Source organism: Microcaecilia unicolor, chromosome 1 (genome assembly GCF_901765095.1).
Source record: "Microcaecilia unicolor chromosome 1, aMicUni1.1, whole genome shotgun sequence".
Classification (NCBI taxonomy): domain Eukaryota; kingdom Metazoa; phylum Chordata; class Amphibia; order Gymnophiona; family Siphonopidae; genus Microcaecilia; species Microcaecilia unicolor.
In genome coordinates, this window is record NC_044031.1 from 592,966,859 (window position 1) to 592,989,454 (window position 22,596).

Below are 22,596 nucleotides of genomic sequence, written 5' to 3' on the forward strand. Positions count from 1 at the left end.
CTCTGGTTCCAATCAGCTGTTGGTTGTTTCAGTTTAGTGCTCAGTTTGTGTTTTATTGAAAACCAGCCCTTATTTTATGATTTTATAACCGTTCCTATCCACAGTGCTTAATTTTTTTTTTTTTTTACTCTCTGAGCATCTTTGGTTTCTTTTGTGCACAACACAAAATCTGATTTAAAAGTGTATTTTCGCCCATTTACACGGCACTTGTCATGGTGCTCTGTGTGGGTTTTCTTCAGTTCAACTCTCCAATTTCGCCCCAATTTTAGTAGATTACCTCACTTTGATGCATTTTGTAGGGTTTTAAAAATTGATAGTTTTTTCTGCACAGCAATTTCCTGCTTTTGACAGCTTGGCAAAGTAGCTTGGATAGAAAATATAATTTGGGTAGTATTATATTTCTAAAATAAGACTCTTTTATTTATGGTTATATTTAAAATAATTACTCTGTCCCACAGTTTGGCTTCTTTAGGAATACACAGAATTTTAACAGAAAGTATTTATTAAGTAAAAACTGACAATATTTAGTGCACTATTTAAAGGGGGTTTAGGTTTGAAGTAAAATACAGAGCTTTTTGGCTGACCAGGATTTTTTAAATCAGCCAAAGGACAAATATGCACAAACTATTTACTTGACTAAATACGGATTTTTAAGCACATCTGTTTTACTGATCTGGGATCTTGCCAGGTACTTGTGACCTGGATTAGCCACTGTTGGAAACAGGATATTGGACTTGATCGACCTTTGGTCTGTCCCAGTATGACAATTCTTATGTTCTTATGATTTATTTACCTGTGCATATTACACCTTATGAAAACCAGAAGGAAGCCCTATCTGAAAGAGTTTAAGTGTTCAGGGAAGGATTAGCAGTGAATCTGAGAGAGAATTTCTACCATGCCCTGCATGAGGTGAAATTCCTGTAATTGTATGCACAAAATTAACCCATTTGAAGACATTATCCTGATTAAAGGTCTGAGAGGTAAAGAACAAAGTCATGCTGAGTATACTAACATGGTGACCATTGCAACATCATTTATTCTAGTTTATCTGCCAAGGCTTGGGGGGAAACTTCCACTATTACAGAATACAGTTGTTGGATTGATATACAAGTGAGGTTTGCTCATGCTACTCCACTACTTATTTCTCTTCACTGATTAACCTGTCTGTGCCTAGCTATGTAATGCAAGGTTCCACGTTAGGAGTCACCAACCAAGAAAGGGATCTCGGTGTCTTCATTGATGATCCGTTGAAACCTTCTGCTCAGTGTGCTGCGGTGGCTAAGAAAGCAAATAGAATGTTAGGTATTATTAGGAAAGGAATGGAAAACATAAATAAGGACGTTATAATGCCTTTGTATCGTTCCATGGTGCAACCGCACCGCGAATATTGTGTTCAGTTCTGGTCACCGCATCTCATGAAAGATATAGTGGAATTAGAAAAGGTGCAGAGAAGGGCGACAAAAATGATAAAGGGGATGGGATGACTTCCCTATGAGGAAAGGATAAAGTGGATAGGGCTCTTCAGCTTGGAGAAAAGACAGCTGAGGGGAAATATGATAGATGTCTATAAAATAATGAGTGGAGTGGAAAGGGTAGACATGAAGCGTCTGTTTACTCTTTCCAAAAATATTAGGACTAGGGGGAATTCAATGAAGCTACAAAGTAGTAAATTTAAAACGAATCTGAGAAACTTTTTTTTCATTCAATGTGTAATTAAACTCTGGAATTCGTTGCCAGAGAATGTGGTAAAGGCAGTTAGTTTAGCAGGGTTTAAAAAAGGTTTGGACAGCTTCCTAAAGGAAAAGTCCATAGACCATTATTAAAATGGACTTGGGAAAAATCCACTGCTTATTTCTGGGATAAGCAGAATAAAATGTTTTGTACTTTTTTGGAATCTTGCCAGGTATTTGTGACCTGAATTGGCCACTGTTGGAAACAAGATGCTGGGCTTGATGGACCTTTGGTCTGTCCCAGTATGGCAATACTTACGTACTTATGATTTTAAATTGGCATGCTTTCTTTTTAATATTCACTACAAAATCCAAAATGGGTGTGGTGACACTCAATATCTTTTCCAAAAAAAAATACCCCACTATCTAAAAATCAAAACAGTATGTAAAGATGTTAATAAGCAAAAATAGAAAGGAAAATGCCTCAAAGAGCTCCAAGTTATCCAACTTACAGAGGTAAACTGATTAAATCATGATCTACTCTTCATCATTGGCAAAAACCTTTCTTATACTTTATGCATAACAGTGTTCATTATCAATAACAAGCCAAAACATTTCTCAAAAGGTCACACTTAACTTAGGAAGCAGCTCAGCCAGTTTTGCAATTCTCCATGACCAACGATGACCAACGTTTCGCATAAGCACATTCTTTACTGCTGCATCAGTGTCCAAGGTACTGGGGTGTTTTCAGAGTGCTAAAGGGACTCGCTGCTCACACCTGTTTTTAATGTTCTGCATAGTCTTGTCCCTACTCGCCTATCTAAATTGATCACTATTGCTTCTTCGATACATATATTCATACCTACAGGTGGTTTCTTATTAAATTACCCCGTGTTTAGAAGTATTCATATGAAGAGTACACAAGAATGTTCCTTTGTATTTCAAGCAGTACAGGTCTGAAATGACCTTCCATTGTCAACAGAACTGTAATTTTTGCAAGCCTTTCTTTAGAAAGTATCTGAAAACTTATGTATTCCAAAAGTATTTATTTTGATTTTATACTCTTTCTCGTGTTCTATTGTATTTTCTTATATTTCTAATGTTCTGTAGGCTGCTTTGAATCTAATCAGGGATTACGTGGGTTATTTGTGCTCAGATTAGATTGTATAACATCTACAACAAAAATCAGCAAGGCAACCACTACAGTGGAAGTATGATAGCAATGAAAAATAACCTACTGGCCACACATTGTCCAGAATAAAAAGGTGGCCACCATTAACTTGAGCACTAGGGCTAGAGATGGTTGTAATGTCGGCAGTCAACCAGTTTCCAATTCAGTTCACCACTTTGGGTCCTAAGTTCAGCCCTCTCAGCTTATTCAAGAGTCTTCTGTGAGGAAATGTATCAAAAGCTTGGCTGAAATCCAAGTAGATTACATCTAGTGCATGTCCTTTATCCAGTTCTTTGGTCATCCAGTAAAAGAAATGAATTAGATTCATTTGGCAGTATTTTCCTTTGGTAAAGCTATGCTACCTTGAATTGTGTAACCCCTGCAGTTTGTCTCTAAAATGGGAATATAACAAACATTTTTTGGTGTTTTCCGTGATACCTGGTTTGCTTTCCCTTTTTTGGTGTTAATAATGCGGGATGCAAACAGCAACTCATAAAGAAATCACAGACCACTCAAAACACAGCAGCCAGGCTTATATTTGGAAAATTGCGATTCGAAAGCACCAAACCCCTTCGAGAAACTGCATTGGCTCCCAATCAAAGAATGTATTGCTTTCAAAATCTGCACCACGGTCCACAAAATTATCTATGGCGAAGCCCCAGGATATATGACTGATCTCATAGACCTACCAACCAGAAACACAATTGGATCATCACAAACATGCATAAATCTTCACTACCCTAGCTGCAAAGGACTTAAGTACAAATCAATCTATGCATCCAGCTTCTCCTATATAAGCATGCAACTGTGGAATGCACTACCGAAAGCCGTGAAAACAACATACGACTACCTTAACTTCCGGAAATCACTAAAGACCAACCTGTTCAAAAAGGCATATCCTACTGACCCAACCTAAGTGCGTAAACCCTGCAACACAACGAAACCAAAGCTTGCAGTGAACACTATATATCTCTTTCCCTACGATTCCCTAATGTGACTATAACACATGAATTTCATTCGACCACAACATCACTTTGTATTTGTTTCATAACCGGAGGTGGCTAACGCCTCACAGTACTATGTAAGTCACATTGAGCCTGCAAAAAGGTGGGAAAATGTGGGGTACAAATGTAACAAATAAATAAATGCATAACACAAGACTATCTCTACTTCAGGAAGCAGGTGAAAGTTTAGCTCTTCAACCAGGCCATTAATGGAAGAAGTAACTAACTTGTTAGTCTCACTCACACGCACAAGGAGTGACACGGGCTGCACATACTGCAGCAGGACATGTTTATCCACTTCTATCCTAGCTGAGATGATAATTAACCATCTACTTTTTTCCATTGGTCTCATGTGCACCTTTTGTTAAATTAGTCACCTTACTTTCTAACTCTTCTTACTCTCTTACCTGTCTATATGTTCCATCTTTGCTTATACCCTTCACTGTCAATTAAAATATTCTATTACTTATTGTGTTGACATTGTAAGTAGTATACTATCCAGCTTATTTTTGAAAGAGATGGGCGCCCATATTTTGTCACAAATCGGGAGATGGGCCCCTTCTCTCAGGGGCGCCCAAATCGGCATAATCGAAAGCCAATTTTGGGCGTCCCCAACTGCTTTCCGTTGCCGGGATGGCCAAAGTTCCCGAGGAGCATGTCAGAAGGGTAGTGAAGGCGGGACAGGGGTGTACCAGGGCGTGCTTAAGAGATGGGCGCCCTCGGCCGATAATGGAAAAAAGAAGGGTGTCCCTGGCGAGAATTTGGTCCGCTTTATTTGGTCCCTTTTTTTTTTTTAGGTCCAGGTCACAAAAAAGTGCCCGAACTGCCCAGATGACCACCGGAGGAAATCGGGGATGACCTCCCCTAACTCCCCCAGTGGTCACTAACCCCCTCCCACCCTAAAAAAAACCAAATTTAAAAACTTTTTTTGCCAGCCTCTATGCCAGCCTCAAATGTCATACTCCGGTCCTTCACAGCAATGTGCAAGTCCCTGGAGCAGTTTTAGTGGGTGCAGTACACCTCAGGCAGGCAGACCCAGGCCCACCCCCCCCTACCTGTTACACTTGTGGTGGAAAATGGGAGCCCTTCAAAACTCACCAGAAACCCACTGTACCCACATGTGGGTGCCCCCCTTCACCCCTTAGGGATATGGTAGTGGTGTATAGTTGTGGGGAGTGGGTTTTGGGGGGGGCTCAGCACCGAAGGTAAGGGAGCTAAGTACCTGGGAGCAATTTGTGAAGTCCACTGCAGTTCCCCCTAGGGTGCCCGGTTGGTGTCCTGGCAGGTGAGGGGGACCAGTGTACTATGAATCCTGGCCACTCCCATGACCAAATGCCTTGGAGTTGTTCGTTTTTGAGATGGGCGCCCTCGGTTTCCATTATCGGCGAAAACCGAGGGCGCCCATCTCTACTGCCAACAATCTCAGCATTTCACCCAAAGGTTGAGATTTGGGCGCCCCCAACCGTATTATCGAAATGAAAGATGGACGGCCATCTCATTTTGAAAATACAGTTGGCTGCGCCCCTTCGCGGTGCCGTCCTCAGAGATGGGAGCCCTTAGAGATGGTCGCCCCCGATCGAAAATGCCCCTCCAAGCCATACTTTGTATTGTTATTTGAATATTTTTATCTGCTGTAATTGCCTATTGCTTATGTTTGATTTATTCTTACTGTACATTGCCTTGAATGAATTCCTTCAAAAAGGCGGTAAATAAATCCTAATCAATCAATCTAAATAAATAAATAAAACCTATTTCAAGACATCACATTAAAGCAAAAATATCTTTGGTCAGATAATCCCAGAATATTTTTGGTGGATGGAGGCCTGGAAGCCACTCAGGACTTCAGATGAGCAAGGGAGAATGTTGTGCCTCAGGACAGGAAGAAGAAAAGCTCCCATGTTAGAAAGCCCCATCTTCTCCGTACACAGAATTTCTGTAGTATCTGAGCAGATAACACAGACTATAGGAGGGAAGCAGAGCACAACAGCATTATAAAAGCCACATTCAGTTTAGCTCAATCATTGTAATTCCATTTTTTTGTGTGTGTGTTATCTTAATACATTGAATGTTAAAACCTGAAGTTTTTTATCTGCATTAGATCCAGCAGATAAAGCACATTTTTCTGACAGATTGTGAGCAGTCTACTTTCAACTAGATCATGGTTCTCTTGATGCAAGCATCAGCACATCTCTGACTGTGGAAGATTAAAGAAAACAGTCATTATTTCTTTATTATAGTGTTACAGAAGTTTGAGATCATTCCTAAATCCAAACTGATTGCTAGTGAAGGTGATCCTGGAGTTCAGTCTGGAACAACAGAAGAAGATCAAAAGGACTTCCTGCAGTGTGTTTCTGGTGAGTATGTGTTAATTTCAACTTATTAACTATTTAGGATGCCCAAAGTGGAATGCTGTGCTGCAGGAGAGATCTGGAAACTCTAAAGACCCCCGGTTAGATTATGCTTTGAAAGCAGAGTATCTAACTCGGTATAGTTGGCGAGGGCCTCTTGATAAGAAATTGATCAATCAACCAAAGCCAGCAAGCACTCACATGTACACTATTCCCCAGATTCTATAAACGGCGACTAAGGTGCGCATGCAAATCAGCACATGTAGCCATGTTGCGCACACAACTTAATTGCTTAACAAGCCAATAAGCATGAAAAATTGGCTGCAATAACCAGTTATTGGCATTAATTGGCTTTGATTAGAATTTATGTACAGACCTTATTCTATAACAATCTATGCATAAATCCTAATGCATGTAAATTTTGGGGCAGCTTGGCTAATGGTGTTTTGGGGAGTTCTAAAATGTTATGCTTGTAAATATTGAATTCAGCCAAACCACGCCTAAAGTTAGGTGCGGTTTATGCCCTGAGCACTATTCTATAAAGGACACGTACCCTTTATAGAATAACGCTCAGCATGTAAAATTTTCAGTGCCAATTTTTTGGCACTACTTATAGAATTTACCATGCAGAATTCATGGCCAGGCAGAATATTACCACTGGTAACAGGCAAATATGCAGTATTTTTGCCTTAGCTGTTAGGCACGCACTCTCATTGAGGCTGGACTTGGTGGACCTCTAGTCATCTTTCACCTTAACTAACTATGCAACTGTGAAACGTGGATGTGGACACTCTGCTTTCAAACTTCAGCTATCTTGCAATCAACTGAAATTAAAAAAAAAAAGTCACCTGAAGCTTAATTTTTTTCACACCTTATAATCCAACAAAATACATTTCAGAATATCAAAGCAATTTTTACCTTTTACTACTACTACTACTACTACTTAGCATTTCTATAGCACTACTAGGGTTACGCAGCGCTGTACAAGTTAGCCGTGCATGGACTAAAGGTGAAAATTGCTTTGATATACTGGAATGTATTTTGCTGGAATTATAAGGTGTGAAAAAAAATTAAGCTTCAAATGACTGTTGTTGGGTCAGAGAAGTAGTTTATAAGATTTTTAAATAAAATAAATCTCTGTGGTACAGGGCCAGAGAAAAACTGCTGCAAGCCAAATGTCTCCAGATACTGAACCATCTATGTGACCTCAGGAATTTTTCCAGAACAGCAATTATAATGATTTGACAATCAGTGTCTGCAGGATGATATAGGTTCTATGGGGCCTGCAATGAAACCTGTGCAGGTAAATCAGTGTAAATTATCTGTTTTCATTTTGCTCGTAGATTGTGCGCTGGATCAGTCATGTGACTTCCTCTCAGTTTCCAATGATGGGCAAGGAATAGTGTGCAAACTGTACAGAAGTGCGGAAGCAAACTTCAACTGCACCACCTCTGAACAGGTAAATATACCATCCTTGAGTTCCTTCAGTGAGTCTAACCTGTATCAAGTAGTGCCACATGGATAGTGTTTTTGCTAAATACCTAGGGGGGCAATGTAGTAATTTAAACATATACTAATTTAAAAAAATTAGCAAGATGCATAGAATAACCTTCCAGATTAAGATGCATCACTGGGTGCATTACTAAAATGCATCACTGGATTTAGTGCACGCCAAATGCTATGCAGCCCATTGCATACCTATAGGCTGCATGGCACTTAACGCACAAGAACTCACTAGTGCGTGCTAAATCTGTTAGCGCACCTTAGTAAAAAGACCCCTTAATGCACTATGTACAAAGATTTGGCAGGCATATAAAGGCCATTAGTGTGTTAATGGTGTTCCCACAAAATAATTGCTAATGCACCCCACCCCCTTCACAAAACTGCATAAAGCCTCAATGGCTGAACAATAAAAATCTAGAAATTAGCCCATCTTGCAGGAGCTCTTTGGAGAAGATGCATCAGTGGTTAAAATAAACTTCGCTTCTTGTGTAAATTAGCCAAAATGCCAGTGGCGGGACGGGACGGGGGCGTGCTCATGAGATGGCCGGCTTCGCCCGATAATGGAAATAAAATCCAGGCTTGACGAGCATTTCGCCAGCTTTACTTGGTCCCTTTTTTGTCATGACCAAGCTTCAAAAAGGAGCCCCAACTGACCAAATGATCACCGGAGGGAATCGTGGATCATCTCCCCTTACTCCCCCAGTGATCACCAACCCCCTCCCACCCAAAAAAAAACCAAAAAAAATGTTTTTTGCCTCAAATGTCATACCTAGCTCCCTGATAGCAGTGTGCAAGTCCCTGGAGCTGTTTTTAGTGGGTGCAGTGCACGTCAGACAGGTGGACCCAGGCCCATCCCCCCCTACCTGTTACACTTGTGGTGGTAAATATTGAGCCCTCCAAAACCCCCCAAAAACCACTGTACCCACATCTAGGTGCCCCCATTCACCCCTTAGGGCTATGGTAATGGTGTAGAGTTTTGGGGAGTGGGTTTTGGGGGGCTAAACTATCAAGGGAAGGAAGCTATGCACCTGGGAGCTATTTTTATTTTTAATTTTTAGAAGTGCCCCTAGGGTGCCCGGTTGTGTCCTGGCATGTGAGGGGGGCCAGTGCACTACAAATGCTGGCTCCTCCAATAACCAAATGCCTTGCATTTCGCCAGGTTTGAGATCGCCGGCATTTTTTTCCATTATGGCCGAAAACCGATGCCAGCCATCTCAAACCCAGCGAACTCTGACATTTGGCCGGGCCCAACCGTATTAGCGAAGAAAAAGATGGCCGGCCATCTTTTTTGAAAATTCAGTTGGCTCCGCCCCCTTGCGGAGCCGGAGATGGCCGCCCATAGAGATGGCCGGCGCCGTTCAATTATGCCCCTCTATGTCAGCTGAGCATACTTATCTAATCATCCCAACGGGGTCCCATTTCACCCATAACTTCTCGTGGCTTTTTCAAGGGAGTAAATGTGCCCAATATTATTATTGTTTATAAGTGCACAGCATTCATCTTAGCTTGCATCTCATTTGTCATAATACAGCGTTCATCTTAGTTGATATAATCCCCAAACGCTGTATCACCATGACATTATCAATGCACCCAGTACCAGCAGAGACAGATAGATTAAGGCACAGGCAAGCTAGGCATGTGCCTCGGGCCCAAAGTTTAGAGGGGGCCCTATCAGATGTGCTGAGCACTCAGGAGCAGTGGTGTAGGAAGGGGGGGGCGGGGGGGGGGTGGTCCGCCCCGGGTGCACGCCGCTGGGGGGTGTCGGCTCTGCGCTGGTGCACTGCCCTCTCTGTTCCGGGACAGAGAGAGCAGTGAACCAGCGCGGAGCCGACACACCCCAGCAACGTGCAGTCGGGGCGGATCGGCCCTCCCGCCCGTCTCTCGCCGCAGGTATGCGCTCCGGGGGGGGGGGGAGGGTGCGTCGTGCTGCACCCGGGGGGGGGGGGGTGCGCAGCGGCAACCCGCCCCGGGTGTCAGCTCCCCTCACTACGGCTCTGCTCAGGAGGCTTGGATTGCCAACTGTCCAGATTTTGTTTTTAGGATTCTACAAATTTGTAAATTACTGGGCTCAAAGTCAGAGTGATGGCTAAAGTGTCTGGACATTTTTCACAGTTTAGCCCTCTGTAGCTGTCCAGTCTTCCCCCCTTCCAGTGCAGAGACTGTGGTGGGATCCAGCCAATGGGGAGGCTTCTAGTCATAGGAAAGAAGGGGCTGAGCTGTAAGGGCTGGAGTAGGTGGAGGCCAAGGAGGTTTAATAAAACAGGAGATGGCATAATGTCAAAAACTTGAATCCGCCTCCCCCAAGTAACCGCCATATTGATGTACCCTAAACAAACTATCATCTGCATCCTTAAATCTTTCCTTCCCGCTCGTCCATTGCTTGCTTTCACAGTTTACAGCCTGATTAGGCCTGCACAGTTTTATTTAATCTCAGTTATAGAAATATGTGGCTTGTGCAGCATATAGATGTACACAGAGGAACCGTCAGAACGGAATAATCTTTCATCGGTTAGAGCTGTAATTATGACTCAGCATCCTCTTTGCTTGTCCCCTAACACTTTCAGTTGTTTCTGTTTTAGTGATTTTTAATTTTATTTCATGATTATATATCTACACATGGGACGTTTTCAAATAAATAAAGCTGTCAAATTAAAAAAATATTCACAAATAGGCAGTCATAAGCATTTGCTATTGTTTTTTATGTAAAAATATCTTTATTGTCATCATAAGTAAAAATAAAGGCATATAGTACAGCATTGCAAATAATCTGGGTATCCAAATGGCAGATGAAATTTAATGTGGACAAATGCAAGGTGATGCACACTGGAAAGAATAATCCGAATCATAGTTACCTGATGCTAGGGTCCACCTTGGGGGTCAGCACTCAAGAAAAAGATCTGGGTGTCATTGTAGACAATATGCTAAAATCTTCTGCTCAGTGTGTGGTGGCGACCAAAAAAGCAAACAGGATGCTAGTAATTATTAGAAAAAGGATGGTGAGTAAGACTGAAAATACTATAATGTCTTTGTATCGCTCCATGGTGCATCCGCACCTTGAGTATTGTGTTCAGTTCTGGTCGCTGTATCTCAAAAAAGATATAGCAAAATTAGAAAAGGTTCAAAGAAGAGGTTGCAAAAGAGATTGTAGTAGATCGGGTATCTTTAAATAACAATAAAAATCAGACAAAAGATTGCCAATTAATACTGTCAAGTACTAAGCATGATGTACTTAGGAACAACAAACATAGTTTGAAATGTCTATATGCGAATGCCAGGAGCCTAAGAAATAAGATGGGGGAGTTGGAATATATTGCACTAAATGAAAAATTAGATATAATAGGCATCTCTGAGACCTGGTGGAAGGAGGATAACCAGTGGGACACTGTCATACCGGGGTACAAATTATATCGTAGTGATAGGGTGAATCGGATTGGTGGAGGGGTAGCGTTGTATATTAACGAGAGCCTTGAATCAAATAGATTGAAAATTCTGCAGGAAACAAAACACTCCTTGGAATCACTGTGGATTGAAATTCCATGTGCAAAGGGGAAAAGGATAGTGATAGGAGTGTACTACCGTCCGCCTGGCCAGGACGAACAGACGGATGCGGAAATGTTAAAGGAAATCAGGGACGCAAACAAACTGGGCAACACAATAATAATGGGGGATTTCAATTACCCGCATATAGACTGGGTTAATGTAACATCTGTACACGCAAGGGACATAAGATTTCTTGATGAAATCAAGGACAGCTTCATGGAACAGCTAGTTCAGGAGCCGACAAGAGAAGGAAAAATACTAGACTTAGTCCTTAGTGGTGCTCATGATCTAGTGCAGGGGGTAACGATACGAGGGCCGCTTGATAACAGTGATCATAATATGATCGGTTTTGATATTGGCATTGAAGGAAGTGAAACTAGAAAATCAAGTACGCTAGCGTTTAACTATAGAAAAGGTGATTACGACAAAATGAGAAAAATGGTGAAAAAAAGACTGAAAGGAGCAGCTCGCAGAGTAAAAAACTTGCATCAGGCGTGGATGCTGTTTAAAAACACCATCCTGGAGGTTCAGGACAAATATATTCCACGTATTAGAAAAAAGGGAAAAAAGACTAAACGTCAGCCGGCGTGGCTAAACAGTAAGATAAAGGAAATCATTAGAGCCAAAAAACAATCCTTCAGAAAGTGGAGAAGAGAACCAACTGAAAGTAACAGGATAGATCATAAGGAATGCCAAGCCAAATGCAAAGCGGAGATAAGGAGGGCAAAAAAGGACTTTGAGAAGAAATTAGCGTTGGAAGCAAAAATACATAGTAAAAAAGTTTTAGATACATTAAAAGCAGGAAACCGGCCAAAGAGTCGGTTGGGCCGCTGGACGAAAATGGTGTTAAAGGGGCGATCAAGGAGGACAAAGCCGTAGCGGAGAAATTAAATGAATTCTTTGCTTCGGTCTTCACCGAGGAGGATTTGGGGGGGACACCGGTGCCGGAAAGAATATTTGAAGCGGGGGAGTCGGAGAAACTAAACAAATTCTCTGTAACCTTGGAGGATGTAATGGGTCAGTTCAGCAAGCTGAAGAGTAGTAAATCACCGGGACCTGATGGTATTCATCCCAGAGTATTAATAGAACTAAAAAATGAACTTGCGGAGCTACTGTTAGAAATATGCAATCTGTCCCTAAAATCGAGTGTAGTACCGGAAGACTGGAGGGTAGCCAATGTTACTCCGATTTTTAAGAAGGGTTCCAGAGGAGATCCGGGAAATTATAGACCGGTGAGTCTGACGTCGGTGCCGGGCAAGATGGTGGAGGCTATTATTAAGAATAAAATTGCAGAGCATATACAAAAACATGGACTGATGAGACAAAGTCAGCACGGATTTAGTGAAGGGAAGTCTTGCCTCACCAATCTAATGCATTTTTTTGAGGGGGTAAGCAAACATGTGGACAATGGGGAGCCGGTTGATATTGTATATCTGGATTTTCAGAAGGCGTTTGACAAAGTGCCGCACGAAAGACTCCTGAAGAAATTGCAGAGTCATGGAATCGGAGGTAGGGTATTATTATGGATTAAGAACTGGTTAAAAGATAGGAAGCAGAGAGTAGGATTGCGTGGCCAGTATTCTCAGTGGAGGAGGGTAGTTAGTGGGGTCCCGCAGGGGTCTGTGCTGGGTCCGTTGTGTTTTCATTCCCCCCTCTTGGACCTCTTTCTGACTCCAGATCACACGGGGGACTAAAGATACCTATTTCACATAACAGGTTCTGTATGGTTTCTCCAATCTCCATTGTCACCCAATCACAAGGAGGTCTGCTCTGGGTTTGCATTAGGGGCTGTAATCGAAATCTAATTCCCATAACTACTGCTTTCTGTCCAAAACTGAGTGTCACTTGTATGTTATCTACCTTGTAGGCTAAATGTTAGGTAAAGAAAAGATAGAATCAATAAACATAGAGACAGAGATAGGTTTAGATAGATAAGTACATTTTATTTCTTACCCAAAGACAAGTCTTTAAGTTGATACAAATACAGACATCAGATTCTGGTTTCAACCGCACAGGGCTTCGCCGTCTGAGATAAGCGTTGGGGAGGAGTCCAAAGCTATGGCAAATTGTCCCCTCTTTTATACACAAACCTCTCCATAGAAGTCTATGGTGAGATACCTAGCTCTCAATTTCTGAGATGATACTTTCCCACGCAGTCTTATCAGCATGTTTTGGGAAGCGTTGAGATAACAGTTCCACATCTGTCTGTGTCGCAATACTTTTAAGAACTCTGTATAACCTCTGTAGCCTTCTATACAAAACTAATAGACTCCATTTTGTTCATCTGATTTAAAGTGACAGTTGTACCAGTTTGTGTCAGGACTCATTGTTCAGACCTGCTTTTTACAGATTCTGAAATATTAAATCATGTACTTGTTATTTGGCCTAGTCGGTACTTCTTCATTTATTGTAGGCTTCCTAGCTTTGGCCCTCACTATTCCAGTGGTAGATCCAAAGCTAGGCCATATATTAACATTCCCCTCTTCACCCTATCCCATAGGGTGACACCAGGGTTAACATACCGTGGTACCATCCATTCCAGAAGGTATTCTATGAGGCCATAAAATTATCTGAGTCTTAAGCTCAACTGGTACAATTTGGATTGCTAGTAGGTGGTATATTTCTGGGCATATGGAATTCCCTTTATATTACCCAACCCCTTGGGCCTTAATCTTGATATTACCCCTCTTGAGGCGTAAATGGGACAAAACCATGAGTTCATCTACAAAATCTCACGAAGTATATGTATACGGGTAATAGTAATTTCAGGTGGATCATACTAATACTTTCAGGTTTTTTCTATGACTTCTATTGTATCTGTTGCATAGTACATGGGGAGATAATCTAATGTATCTTTCTCAGTGGTCCTCGGAAGGAATAGTGGTTTTGATTAAGCATTGTTATGGGCTCAACAAATATGTGGTTAGTATTCAGATTGCTGTTTAAGGTTATAGGTATTCAGAATCCTTAAACAGGTCGGAATTCTTGGATCTTACTATTACTCATCATTGGCATCCAATCATGAGCACTAATAAGTGGATAACAAGTATGAGGTTGCCTCATACAGCAAAAATGGTAACAAAGGTCATGCATGGATCTTGACATATGCATAATGACTTGGAAGTATGGGAAGCAATTTATATATCCATTACCCCACTTGGAGCTTAGTCAAACCTACAGAAAGACATGCAACGTAAGTAAGCCTACACCAGAGTTAAACAATTGCATAGCTGGTTGATACTAACAGAGTTTACATCTACATTATGATATCTTAGCCAGTATTAGGGTTTGATGTTACCCTTGTATCTGAGCAAGATCAACTTCAATTTTAAATTACCTAAACAGAAATAATAGGGAAACTCTTAGAAAAACAATTAGAACAATAAAGAACAATAAAGAAAATAATAGGAAAATAAAAATAAAACCTTTTCAATATCTAGACAGGATTGCTGCTAAACTGAAGATAAAACATAATATGAATCTATAATGTCCATAAACAGCAACAGTAATCCTCAAATTAAGTATCAGTTCTAAATTCTCTTTCATCGATCATGGTTGAGGCGGTGGAAGCGCTGAAGAATCTGGACGGAGATCTAACAGGACTGGGTTTTCAGGCTGGCCTGTTGAAGGAAGTGGTCGGTCTTGAGATGGTTAGGCTGGTAACATCTGGTTCGGCGGCTGAGTAAATCTGTATATCTTTCACATGGACCCGAGACTTGTGGTTCAGCAGTTTGCAAGGTGTAAAGATTATTCCCACAACTTTGGGGGATCTAACATCATTTGGGCCTGGATAGATCTTAAAGACGTACTTGTGGTGTACAAAGTTGGATCTAGGCATACACCATCATAAGCAGTCCATCAAGAGCCAGAGGCTGGCAAAGGAATAAGCAAAATAACTGTATGCCTGAGTGATACATTGCTATATCTTAGTGGGCATAATCAGGGTGAATTGAGTAGAGATGAAAGACAATGTAAACATGGGGAAAACAGTGCTAATTAAGTGCAAAAGAAAAAAAAGGGAAACCAGAAGGGTTCAATAATGAAAAGCCAATTTACATAAATAACAATAGTATATATGAAATTATATCTACAAAAAAACAATTAGAATTTAGAGATGATGGTAAATGTTCAATTATTGATGTATGGAGGGCAATGCGTTGCAATCTATCGCCAATAGATATGGAATCTTCACCTACGATGACTACCATTCACCAAGGGTTGAGCCCTCAGCTGCAGGAGGCCAGTAGGACTTACGAGCTAGATGATTCAGAAGGAAAGGTAGAGGCCAAAGCTTCTTGCAACTCCAGTAAGTGGAGAGCCTGTCTCTTTCGCTCGTGGACCAATTGATGCATCTGTTGAAACTCACGCTCAACAATGTCTCGTATCTCACGCCGGGTAATGTTGGGGTCTGTGCATCTGTCTTTTAATTTAGCGATTCTTTGCTGCAACATAGCCTTCAGATCAGATACATTATTGGGTAGTTCTTCTTTGCTAGCAGTCGTCTCCTCGGTGAGGGACGTCAACGGAATTCCTGTATCCATCTGGGGAAAGGCAAAACTTAAACAGACCAGTAGTGCAATTTATGTGGTTAAGTTATTGAAAGAAGTCAGAATGCTAGGAGGCGGGTCATGGGTATAAATGGGGGCCAGGAAAGAGGCTTGGTAAGAAACAAAGCATCGAAAATGAAAAATTAAAAAAAATCCCCCCCAAAAAAAATAAAATATATAAAAATAAAAAATAGGCTTACCTATAGAAATAATAAAAAAAAAATTGAAAATAAAAAATAAAACAAAATATTATACATCTGAATTGCAGCAAGGCGTATTCAGACGGCAATGCAAGAAAAAGGTTCCTCGAAAAAGACAAATGGAAGAAAAACATTAAAAAGTGCAGCCACTTGATTGACCTTCACATAGAGTTTAAGTAACCCTTTTCAGTCAGTCAAAGAAGTAGAAAGAAGCATATCGCTTTAAGACAAAGCCACCATGTGGTAAGAGTTAGTTGAAGCAAGGTGTTAGTTAAATACACAAAGCATAAATTCCAGGACCGCTGCACACGAATAATGTACACCAGTTCTTCTCACAATCACTCACAGTGAAAGACAGAGAGATAAAAAGAGTAATAGTTGCCATATTGTGATAACCTGTTTTGAATAGAAAGGAATCAGAAAGTGGAGTGTATAATTTTCCCAATTTATGTCTGAAAGCTTTACCAATTCTCAGTCCAAGAATATTACAAAATCTATGATCAGCGCAAAATGCTCCCCCAAATGGCCAGTTCAAGGGAATATTTCTCGCATTCATTCCATATAACGGATAATGGTTATTAAATATTTTTTTCTTTCTTAGACAAGGAAATAATGAAAAGCTTTCAGATGTCACACATGAATGTCAAAAATGAAGGCTTTATATTCATGAAAAAACTAAAGAAGTGAATGTCACATTAATTTAAACATCAATTTAAACAGCGTAACAGTTAAAGCAGAAAACATTTTAACAATGAGCAATACACAGCTTTTATTTAAAAGGGATCCCGTATAAAGTAAAATGGCATAAATAAGTCAGTTCAGGTATATATAAAAAAAACATAAAATGAACATCCTCTGGGGATCGCTCTTCCCTGTAGTTGATAAGAACTCCCCTGGGAAGGTATGCTTAGAAACAAATAAATAACTTGCTGACTTAGTTAGGTCATTTGTGTGGTACCATAAATATACACTTGCAATTAAACCTAGAAAAAATAAAATAAAGACATGTCACCTGTAATAGAAACAGAAACATCATACCAATACATATACAGAGAAATGATTTCTGGATACTAAATGAGGAGCTGAGTAGTATGAGTAACTGAGAGCAACAAAATCAGATCGGGTTCGGACTACGTCAGTTAGTATGGACGGGTGGGGTGGGCGATTTTGATTTCTGGGCCAGCGTTGAACGGGTAGTAGACACTGTGATGCAGAATGGTCTTCTCTTCTGTGTTTTCTAGGTATGCTTAGTCATGGTCGTGGACAGACGGCTGCGTAATAGCCGCATTGCCCGAACTTGAGCTCGGGGCAGATGCCGTCGTGGTTGAGAACACTGAACGGCATAATGGCCATATTGCTGGCAGCGATAACACTGGATATTGGCATAGCAATCAGGACTAGGGCCAGAATAGTAGTCTCTAGGTTGTCTATTAGCGATGGGTGGGCTTTTTTCAGGTTGAGACTGGCGGCCACGATTATTAGGGTAATCATTCCTACAGTCTTGGCGAGGTGGGTTGTCTAACGAGGGGAGGTCACTCGGTCGCTTGCGGTCTTTCTGTGGCTGTCGTATCTGTAACCGCGAGACATCTAGCGATGGGGAGTTTGAAGGAGGTTGACGGTTTTGACTATGAGCAAAGTGCCAGCATGGACATTCCAGGGTGCAATGTCCCAATTGGAAACAAAGGTTGCACTGTACTTCAGCTCGGTGGCGACAGTCCCGGCACTGATTGTTAACACTAGGAGCATTGAATTTATGAGGAATGGGTGAATCGCCTCTTGCAGGGGGCCGTCTACTAGGTCGTGGATTAAGATTGACCTCACTAGGTATCAATAACGATGTCAGATCGACAGTGTCTGGGATCACGTAATCAGTGATAGTCAATAGCCATCTACTGAGAATCTGATAGTGGAGATGACGGGTGGAATCGGGTGTGTATGTGTAAATAAAGTTTAATAACCTTTGCAGAGTTTTGGTATTGAAGGTGCCCTTACGGGGCCACGAGAGTCCAGGCTGAAACTTATTCCAGGAATGCCATATTTGGCAAAACTTTATAAGATTTATGTGGTCTCCTGGGAAGTGATTTATCACTCTCTCAAGAGGCAGCATAATGAATTGGGTACCAGAACACCGATATCTGGGTTGTGTCAAATTGTATTAGCAAATCTAGTCTTATAAAACACTTATATCACTACAATCTGTTACTATTATCTCCACAAGAAATCCGAATATAAAATTGCCAATAGAAATCCAACTATGAATACAACTAAAAATCACCAACTCCGTAGATTATCACAACTAACGTGACAATGAACTACAGAACCCGGTACAAGGTCAGTGGTTCAAAAGGCAGCTTCAGGGATAGCAGGGAGACCTAGAAATGAAAATGTGCTAACAGTTTACAAAAACATGCACTGATTATCCTGATAGTAGAACATACAGAGACACAATCATACTCACGCATCTATTAATGTGCTCCAACAGAGGGACCTAAAATAAAAATTACCAATTAGCGGAAAGCTCAACGCTTTGACCGCAAGTGACATTAGGAGAAAGCAAGACAAAAGCTGCAAACAGAAATATGCATAGAGAGACAGTACGAAAGTAAATAAATACGTAGTGTCAGCTATTATATATTTATACTACTCTATCCCAAATTAATAAATACTACTCCCCAGAGTGTGCTTCTAAAGACAGGAATAAATCTCGGTTTCTACTGCCTGCTAAGAATTTTCCCGGTTACTTGGCCATGAGCCCCAGGCCATGATAGAGTCCCCAAAAAGGGACATTGCAAACACTCCCAAAATGAATTCAAAAAACCAGCGAATAAGGTCCTATGAATTGAAGAGCAGCGGTCCAATGGATTTCCGCAGATTAGGAATCTTCTCTTTTACCACTAACCCCTCCAATGGACCAACAGTGGTTTGGAATGTTTCTCGTTTACCACAAAACACTGAACAATTTATGGTGAGGAATTTTCTCTGTTGCCACTAACCCAACTAAAAACATTGGAAGACTATGAATTTTCTCTGTTACAACTAGCCGTCCAAGAATATTGAATGCCCTAGTCAACCTGTATACAATCGCAACGAAAGTCATTAGACGTCTCTTTATTAACCCCGCGCTCATCTATACAAGTAACTCATAGGTGGGCAATAATGCCGAAACCGCAGGCCACTCCGACAATGGAATGGAAATCTGCTCAAAATCTAATAAATGAGATACCGTCATCCATTGAAGGATCCCCTTCGATGGATGTGAGTCCCAGACATCGGTATCAAACCCAATGGTTATAGCGTGACACTGGTATATAAGAAAACAATAAAAGTATAGTATGTCCCAGGGAAAAGCCCCTGAAAATTACTATAGAAGTGATAGAAAAATAGAGAGAGAAAAACGAAATATTCCAAAGCAAAATAAAACAAATGTAAGCTCTTTGGGAAAGTCACAGTCATAAAAAGAGCCTTTAGTTGGAACACCTTAGTCAGGACAAAAAATGTGAAAAATTCCACGTTCATCATTCACTAGACAATATATTTTCCACTCAACAAACCAGGAGAAGGAAACTCAAAAGCATTAGAGCGGAACAGTAACAATAAGAAAGCCTGCAATACAAGGGCAAACAGTACAAATAAATTCATTCATACCTGTAGTAAAAGAAGAAAACTAATTAGGAAAGATAAGTGTACATATTATATGATAAAAACTGGGCCTACCTAATTTGTAATGTAAGGCAAAAATAAGTTGTAAGGGTAGGTTGAAAGCTGTATATGAAAACAAAATATAGACTTTAAACAAGACATGAAACTACTACATACTATAATAAGAGTAACAGAGGAGAACCATATATGTAACTGGAAAACCGATTTCAGCAAAAGGCAAGAAAATGTATATTAACAAAGACATTATAACATGTGTAGTCCGGAGCTATACCCCTAGAATAAATGAAATAAAGGTAAATACATATTAAATGCTTTTGGGGCGGGTACCGGATAGGTTGGAAGTCGCATCTAAACAGGAAAATATAAGAGAAGCATATAATTCAAGAAATTGTGAAACAGGACACTAGAATCGTTGTGCAAACATGACAAGTTAATACCCATAAATATGACAAATTAATATCCATACACTCAGAAAAGGAACATAGTAAATAAAATAAACCCCAATGCGATGGCAGGAAGCTTTTGTGACTAAACAGGTAAAAGGGGAAAAGAACAAATTAAAACATGTGATTCTTACATTAAGAACTTCCAATGATACGGCATAAAACATACATACTAATCAGTGACTGAAATGATATGTCTAAATGATGACAAACAGAACAGCTGCAGCATTAGAAGGAAAGAGAAGGTGGGTTGGGTTATAAAGAACCAACAGGAAATAATTGAAGAAGTGAAGCAACGCTGTATTCTCATGGCACGCAGTCATCATCTTCTCAACAGAAAAGGGAAAACATATTTTATATGCATATCTATTAAGGTCTTTAAAACGAGTACGTCATTAAAACAGAGCACAAGAAACCTGAACTATATGAGAATCTTATCTAGAGAGTGAATAAGATCCCCTCATATCTAGCGCAGTATAACACAAACAGTAAAATAGATAATGCAAGCAATAGAAGCTGATGGGCGGGGACAGCATAGCGCCTAGCTTATAACGGGAGCAAGATATAATCCATATAGCGTCTAAGCAAATTTCAAATAGGAAAATAAATAACAAACCTTAAGCATTAATTAAGAGTAGGACAAGTACAAATTTAATAAAACAACTGAAAATAGTAGCCAAGAGACTATCAAAATTAAAAAGGAATATATTTAAATAAGTGGCAGAGAAGAGAACGTAACCTTACAGACAGACAGGCTATATGTAAGAGCAGGAAGCATAGTCAGGAGAAAAGAAGGGTGCCGTTGCAGTACAGGGCGAAAGGTTATTACCGGAGATTATTAGAAACAGGATAATACATTCCAAAGCTAGAGATTAACAGATACGAGAGACAGAGAGGGCAGAGAATGGAGGGGAAGTTATTTATAAAACAGCCACAGAAAAAGAGGAAAATAGACAGCTATGCACTTGTAAATGGGGAAAGCAAAAATACAGAGAAATGAGACTGCAAGTATAGGGCGAGAGGTCTCAGTCATAAAAAGCTGAGAACTTGAAAACAGCCGTAGAGAGGAAACAGACCTTTTCTTTATTAGAGAGAAGTAAAACAAAAGTGGCTAGAGAGCTGAACGCCGTAATCGGTGCATCCAGCTAACGGTGAAAGAAAGTTATAAATAAACAAATAAAATAAGGAGACATACAAGCGGGTACGAGGGACACACTCCGAACAGCAATCTTATCAGGGGTGTGCACAGGACGAAACTGTAACTGTGCAGTTTTAAATAGAATGCAAGAAGTGTGGTTCATAGCTAGAAAGGTAGCAAGAAAAAATTTTGTTTTAAAGGGAGAAAAACATGTAAGCTCTTCGGGTAAGGCACCTTAGTTTACAGTGTATACTAAGGTTGCCACACAGCAAACTATGAAAGGAAAGCTGGAGGGTGGTAGAGCAGAACAGGAAGGAAGCTAGGGCAAGCAGTACAAAAGCAATCATGCAGGACAAACAAAGCTGAAAAAGTCTGAGAAATCCTTAACCTTGTAGAACAGTTTTGGTATACGTAGCTTAGTGTTAAAGATTATAGATGGGCAGCGGACCAGCACTGCCATCATAGAAGTAAAAGTCATGAAAATTTGAGCACAAATATTTTTACAAGAAAAAGTCTGTAGCTAGCATGCTCTGGAAATTACGCTATATTCCTGTATTATAGAGCACAAGCACAATATGATAGCATTTAAATGTAACAAAAACAGTTGCTTCTCAACAATATAACCACAATATGCAGCAGTCTTCCTAAAACACTACCAGTTAAGCATTCAGCAAGAAATACATGCGTATTAATCATAGCAAGGTAAATGTGACATTATAGTGGAACATTAAGACATATATCTATGCAGGGCAAAAGAAAGTAACATCTGTAGGAATTGAATAATACCATTTAAAGTACGAAAACCAGGATCATGAAGCATAAATCATGGGGGGCCACGTAAATGAACTATCAGCATACTACCAAAAACATATTAAAGAAACACTGTAATGTAATCACCGGAAGCCACACTAGGACAAAGAAGGAGAAAGCCGGTTTCCAAAGGGGTAAGTTATGTATGTTTGAAGGAAAGATACCTTTTTAACACTTTGTAAACACATGGTGTAGCACAATGAAGTCTATCAGGCTGTCAGTAGCAGTGCAAAAATAAAGAAACCTGTCTCGGGTTTAAAATCATGACTCAGAGACAGAGTGAGAAAGTATTAGAGTAAAAGGAGAATGCAAAGTAAGACTAAGATGCAGTGCCATAATCGTAGAAGTGAAAGCAAAGATGCATCCGTACATTCTTACATGCTCAGAAGTGCGCGTATAACGGACTTGGCAGCATGAGGAAATATACCAGAGAATTAGATATAGTTAGATAAATTTAGGAGCAATACAGTTGACGGAGGATAGACAGCAAAAGGTTCACAATATCCCTGTGTAAATAATTGGTTAACTTGTACCACTCTAGCATAGAACAGAAGAAAACGGA

General features: G+C 40.4%; 1 protein-coding gene across 1 annotated transcript in view; it reads left to right on the forward strand.

Moving 5' to 3' along the window:
- TG (thyroglobulin) overlaps nucleotides 1–22,596 on the forward strand; it is a 429,523-nt gene that overhangs the window by 136,263 nt on the left and 270,664 nt on the right. The window contains 2 exon segments of the mRNA XM_030189954.1: nucleotides 6,083–6,199; nucleotides 7,537–7,652. Coding sequence (XP_030045814.1) covers nucleotides 6,083–6,199; nucleotides 7,537–7,652 — 233 coding nt within the window.